The 5,796-nt window shown below is 45.1% G+C and overlaps 1 protein-coding gene across 1 annotated transcript in view; it reads right to left on the bottom strand.

Annotated features, from left to right (window-relative positions):
- Nucleotides 1-307: 307 nt before the first annotated feature.
- slc8a2a (solute carrier family 8 member 2a) overlaps nucleotides 308-5,796 on the bottom strand; it is a gene marked incomplete at both ends in the record, with an annotated part of 10,523 nt that continues 5,034 nt past the window's right edge. The window contains 6 exons of the mRNA XM_079237231.1: nucleotides 308-684; nucleotides 829-1,097; nucleotides 1,583-1,686; nucleotides 2,545-2,657; nucleotides 4,251-4,354; nucleotides 5,495-5,796. The exon at nucleotides 5,495-5,796 is cut by the window's right edge and continues 60 nt beyond it. Of these exons, the coding sequence (XP_079093357.1) occupies nucleotides 308-684; nucleotides 829-1,097; nucleotides 1,583-1,686; nucleotides 2,545-2,657; nucleotides 4,251-4,354; nucleotides 5,495-5,796 (1,269 nt within the window). The remainder of the gene's footprint in view (nucleotides 685-828; nucleotides 1,098-1,582; nucleotides 1,687-2,544; nucleotides 2,658-4,250; nucleotides 4,355-5,494) is intronic.

Below are 5,796 nucleotides of genomic sequence, written 5' to 3'. Positions count from 1 at the left end.
TACGCGCTGACCTGCTTCGCTCTCTTTCATCAAAAACAGTCACCGCATGTTATTTAGTCAAAAAACTCTGCTGGCTGGAACTGTCCTGCAGTGGGGGAGACGTACAGATTGTTGCATGTCCGAGTTGGTGGTGTGTTTTTATATATATGTATACTATTTATATATACTTCAAAGAACCATGGCAGCGTCAAGTGATGATAAGTCTTCTCAGTGGTAAGTCACTGGAACAGAACTGCACAGGTGAATGTCCCAGTGGTGTGTGTTGTTTTTTTATTGTGCATGCATTACTCTCCCCAGCTGTGCGCTCTCAGAAGCCCTGTATATGGCAGTAGGCCTCCAGGCTGGCGAAGAGGACGTAGAGGAACCAGAGTCCGAAGAGGAACAGCGAAGTGAGGATTTTGGAGGTCCGCGCGCCGCCCAGTTCGCCTCCTATAGACGGCCTCCGGCGTAGCATCAGCACCCCCATAGCGAAGAAGGCGAAGATGGTGAAGAGTGTGACGGAGAAGGCCAGCGAGCCGGGGTCAACGCGGAAGACCTTACCTTTGACTTGCCAATATATGGAAGCGATGGACCAGGCCACTCCGATGCCCAAAAACACATTGACTGCGTTGCTCCCTGTCACGTTGCCTATACACGCATCCGCATACTGGTCCTGAGTGGCAGCCACTTTACTGGCAAAGGTATCTGGGGAAGAAGGAAGTTAACAAATAGTTCAGGAGTTTAATCCAACACAACAACCCTTCAGGGCTTATAACCATAGCTAAAATTGATGGAATACTGAATTCTAGGGGAAAAACTAAAACGAGACTCACTACTAGTAACACTTACCAGGAACTGAAGTCCCCAGAGCTACAAAGACCACCGCGGTGACGGTGTCCCTCAGGCCGACGGTGCAGCCAAAATGGGAGGCTAGGTCTCCAATAATGGCCGTTAAGAAACCAATGACGGAGATTGACACTATGAAGCACGCCCAGCCGTTCCAGTACTCTGTGGGTGGGACGCAGGCGAACAGAATCTTCCAGAAAACGCACAATATGTGCATGAAATAGTCGAAGCAGTTGGGCGGTCGCTGCTCCTGTCCCTCATCCTCGTCTCCTGTTGGAAGGAGACACAGCGAAGATCAATCAAACAAAGCTCCTTTAAAAAAAGGAATAGTTTGTTATTTTGGACGCCGCCCGTAAGGCCACAACTTCTCCTTTTACAGACATGACATGTTAGTGAGCATGAGATATGAACTGTTCCGAGTGTTTATGCGAAGCTAAGCTAATCAGCTCCTGGCTGTGGTTTCATATTCAACGGACAGATGACCAGCTTTGCAGGAAACAGTTGCAACATTTTAATTGTAAACATTTATTGCAACGCAAAACCCTTTAATTTCCCATTTTATACTTAATAAAGGTTAACCATCATTTAATGTTACCATCATTTTTATATTGTAAACATGCCGGAGTTATAAAAAATGCTAATTTACGTGGTCCATAGGCAGGGAACAAACACAGAGACACTACAGGTGACGATACATCCACATGAGCGTGGTTTAAAGAAACAAACATCGATAAGAAGAAGGCAAACAATCCGCCACTGACCTGCACTGACTGTGACCGCTCCAATGAACTGCTCCCTCCACGAGTGAGTGCCGAGCACCACGGCCAGATTGGTGTCCCTCAGGAGTTTGTCCACTGTGTTCTGTTACAACACATGAAGCAATGAGACAGAGGCAGTCATAGCTGGTATTAACACACACAGGGCAGATGGATCCACAGGATTGTATTATATATGTTTGTACCTATCTTTACATAAGAACATATTAACAGCATATTTAATATGAATATTTAACAGCAGCAGAGAGAGGTAAGTGTGTTTCATAGGAGCCACAGTGTGAGATCCAAAGCAAATATGGCAAACATGAACATGGCTGGTATTAATAGCACGCCCACAAAACCACTGGCCTCATTGTTCTGCTGCAGAATTTGAATCTAATCTGGAAGTAACCCACCCATAATTTCACACACAGCACACATGAATGAACACACACATCTCAAATCAAGATGCATGCAACGCCTGAGAGAAGTCGAGAAGGGGGAAAGGGTAGATATGAATATCGGATGTTCTTGTAATCAGTAGAGTATGAGGAGAGTTTGATGAAGAAATGAGATGAGAGAACCTCTAAATAGTCCCATCACACACAGAATGCTGGCAGAAACTGTACCTGGTCTAGTACTCCATTGGGAGTCTGGTGAGTAAGAGGGTGTGAGTTGGTTAATGAGCTTAAACACAAATACTTGAATAAGAACAACCCCGACCCTTGAGGTGCTTATATATATTTGTTAAAGCTTTTAAAAAGGAGCTGCTACTCAAATAAATAATGTATATATTGGAAGTTAGCTCGTCTGCAACGCCAAATGCAGATAGCAGCGTATTTCAGACGTAATATTACATTAAAACGTTCCTTAAAAAGCTGCAACATTTCTTGATGGGCCTAACCTGAAACATACATGTCTTGTATTCATTGCTCTATTCAGCATATATCAGCCACTCACACACCTTAAACTCACAGGACTCCTCTATGACGACCTCCAGCCTGCTGTGCTCCCCTAGAATGGGTTTGCCCATCTCCGAGATCCTCCGGGCCTCCTCCTCCTCCGGGGTGGGGTTGCCTGTCAGCGAGCGCAGACGTTAAATAACCATGTCCAATTTTTCATATATATTTACTGTGTCATTTGCAAAAACCACACAAACATCCGCAACTTCAGCCAAGGACACAAGGGCCCACACCTGATGCAAGAAGATGAAGAGGAAACAAACATGCAGCACTCTGCACACACGTTTAAAAGGTGCTCTGTGTAGCATTCAGAGAGAATCTTGCTTTCATCAGTGGATTTATTTCCGGTTGAAACAGGATGTTGAGGAGGCCAAGAGCACTTTTTTTTGGCCTTGAGTTGAGTAGCTTCTCTTTTTATAGACTCAGACTGTAGTCGTGGTCTTAACCCTGACCATGCCCATCTATAACCCTATCACCCTTTTTTCCCGTGCACATGTACATGGGTTTTTGCAACTCCTTTACAACAAGGTGAGCGTAGCCTCGGCTGTGATTACGGGGGACAAAGAAGCAAATGTGAAGCGGTGAATCAACACGTTTCATTCACTATATTCGACCCAATTAAAGAACCTTCCTCCCTGCAGTGTTGGTAGACTTGTTTGTGTTGAAGCTTAGCCACCAACAAAGCTAGCATATTCCTTAATAAAGACATTACAGTTTTCTATTCTTCACAATAAAAGTCCCCCGTTATTTTGTTCTTTAAAACGTATTTTTTTTATGAAGCAGGAAAATCAGGAAATGTTTTCCTCTGCAGCGACTTAACACGACTCCCATCCAGCTGCAAGACAAATAAAGCAGATATCTGAAACAAGGACTAAGACTCAGTCAGAAGCTGCTAAAGTACTGGGAGCTGAGCACAGCAGGAAACAAGAAATAGGGTAAATGGAGCCAAAGCTTTCAGAGTTTCTGACAATGATAAGTGATGAAAGACTTGCATAGTAGTACACACACAATGCCAGCGAGTGTATAAGGAAAGTAACAAAATCATTTCCCCCAGAAGGGAGCGATGGCCAGGGGATCTACTCATCTCAAGGACGGTGTTTACGATCCAATTCATTTAGAAGAACACATGCAGTAACTTGACGTGGGACTGTCCACTGGCTTCATCCACGGCCTATAGGCAGATTTACAGTTTGTGTTTAAAAATGCTGCACATGGCACCTTTAACACTCAGACTATCTTACCCTGGTTTAGCAGCAGAGCTGTGAAGAAAGACAGACATGGATTCAACACAATACAACACTATTTTCAGAGGCTTATACACATCAGAGAGGTTTGATCAAAAACAGGAAAAACAAAAAACACCTCTACTATTCTTTGTTCAGCGGGTCGGCATGCACAGTGCACCTAATGATATAAATTACCGTGCGTTACGATCTAATGCCATTGGGTCTTTTGACCTCCAGTAACAAGCACATATCCAGTTGCTTTTTTGACACATTGGTAGCAGGCAACTAAAGGGACACTAAATTCATAATTGGCTGCTGAATGGCAGCGTGTAATCTTCAGTTACTGGCTCTGACGCAGGTGGCCGGCGCTCAGCCGCCCGTGTTGCTGTTGTTTTCGATGCCAGACCTTCGCCATCTACTGCGTGTGAAACGTCATCGCAAGCGGCGGCACATCACCATCGTAGCCATGAGGACACACTCACCGGAGAGGCCTCGCTTCAGCCATTTGGGGTCCTCGAGCACAATGAAGAAGTTTTCCTGCTTCTCGTACTCCTCCACATTTATAATGCGCACCTGTAAGATCTGACTGGACACACACACACACACACACATTTTCAGTACCAAATATCATCAACATAACGTCTTAAACATTTGCTCGACCGTCTAAATCTCATTCGCAAATTGTAGTGACCTAAATAATGAATCGCAGCGGGGCTTTAAATAATTCAGGCTTGAACGTAACATAGTGCACACTTGGTCCTCAGTGCCAAAGCAATAGCACTAAACTAAATGTCTTGAAGCACAACATTAACAATCGTTAATAATCAAAGCCTGCATAATTCATATTTTGATGAATTCTTGAGAACTTGGAAGTTGAGTTTACATATAAATACGGCATGCTGGTCCGGGCTGAGAAAAGACATGAAATAATAAGACTCCACACACTAACGCCTCTCCATTAACTCTGAGCTACAATCTGCCACCCACTTTAGTGTGCTGCACATATTGATGGGCCTTCAAGTCTTTCACTAAATGTACAATCAGTCCATGTGCAAACACAGCTTATATAACATGAAACTTTAATGGGAAAAGGATCCGTCAGTTTACATGGGGTGACTAAAGGTTCCCACACCTGATCAGCAGCTCTAATGGGCCACAGAAGTATGAGTAAAAAAAAACATGGAGGGTGCTGTGTAACACTACCGCTGGTTTGAAAAAGAACAAGATCATGTCTATTATTTTGACTCTCAAGGATCTGGCCAAGTTAGAACATGTAGGAAAAAAGCCTGTTGGGAACATGGGCTTTGCCGCTCTCTATTGATAAAGTTACAGTTTCATACAAGTTGAAAACCTTAACTATGTTATGTTATAAGTCTTTCTACATAGTCTGTTTAAAAAAAGAATTAACGCAGTGGTTTTGCTGCACAAACTCACAAGTGCACTAAATCCAGGGCATACAAATAGTCTCCAACATAGAAGATGTATGGAGAGATGGACTGTTTGTTTATGTGTTTTTTCGTAGACTTCGCTGACAATATTTATTTGAGGGTTCTTGATCATTGATTTAATGTATGGGATGCTGAAGAGTAGGAAGATGCAACCTTAAGCGTCCCAATTTCTGGCACCAAGAATAGATTCATGTTCTCAGGAAGTGTACATCCATTCCACCCTGTGGCTCCTGTGTCTTATTTCCCAGTCGCTGCCTCCGATGTTGCCTGTGCCTCACCTGGTCTGTTCGTTGATGAACTCCAGCTCCCCTACGGCGTGCTCGTAGTCCACCCCGGCCTTGGCGCCGCCGTCCTCCGTTCGGTACGGCACGGCGACGGTGCCCCTGGAGCCCGAGTTCCTCACCACCGTCACCGCCAGCAAGCCGGTGCTCTCGCTCACGCGCAGCACGCGCTGGCTGAAGGTGAAGATGCCGGCGTGGTCGTCGTCCAAGATGGTGACGGTGGCGAGCAGCGGCTCCGCAAGTCGACCTTTCGGCGGGGTCCCCGTCCCCTCGGGCGCCCCTTCCTCCAGCCTCAGGTT

Source organism: Taurulus bubalis (genome assembly GCF_910589615.1).
Source record: "Taurulus bubalis genome assembly, chromosome: 2".
NCBI classification, from domain to species: Eukaryota; Metazoa; Chordata; class Actinopteri; order Perciformes; family Cottidae; genus Taurulus; species Taurulus bubalis.
The sequence above is the reverse complement of the archived record's forward strand: the minus strand, read 5'-3'. Positions and strand labels throughout refer to the sequence as shown.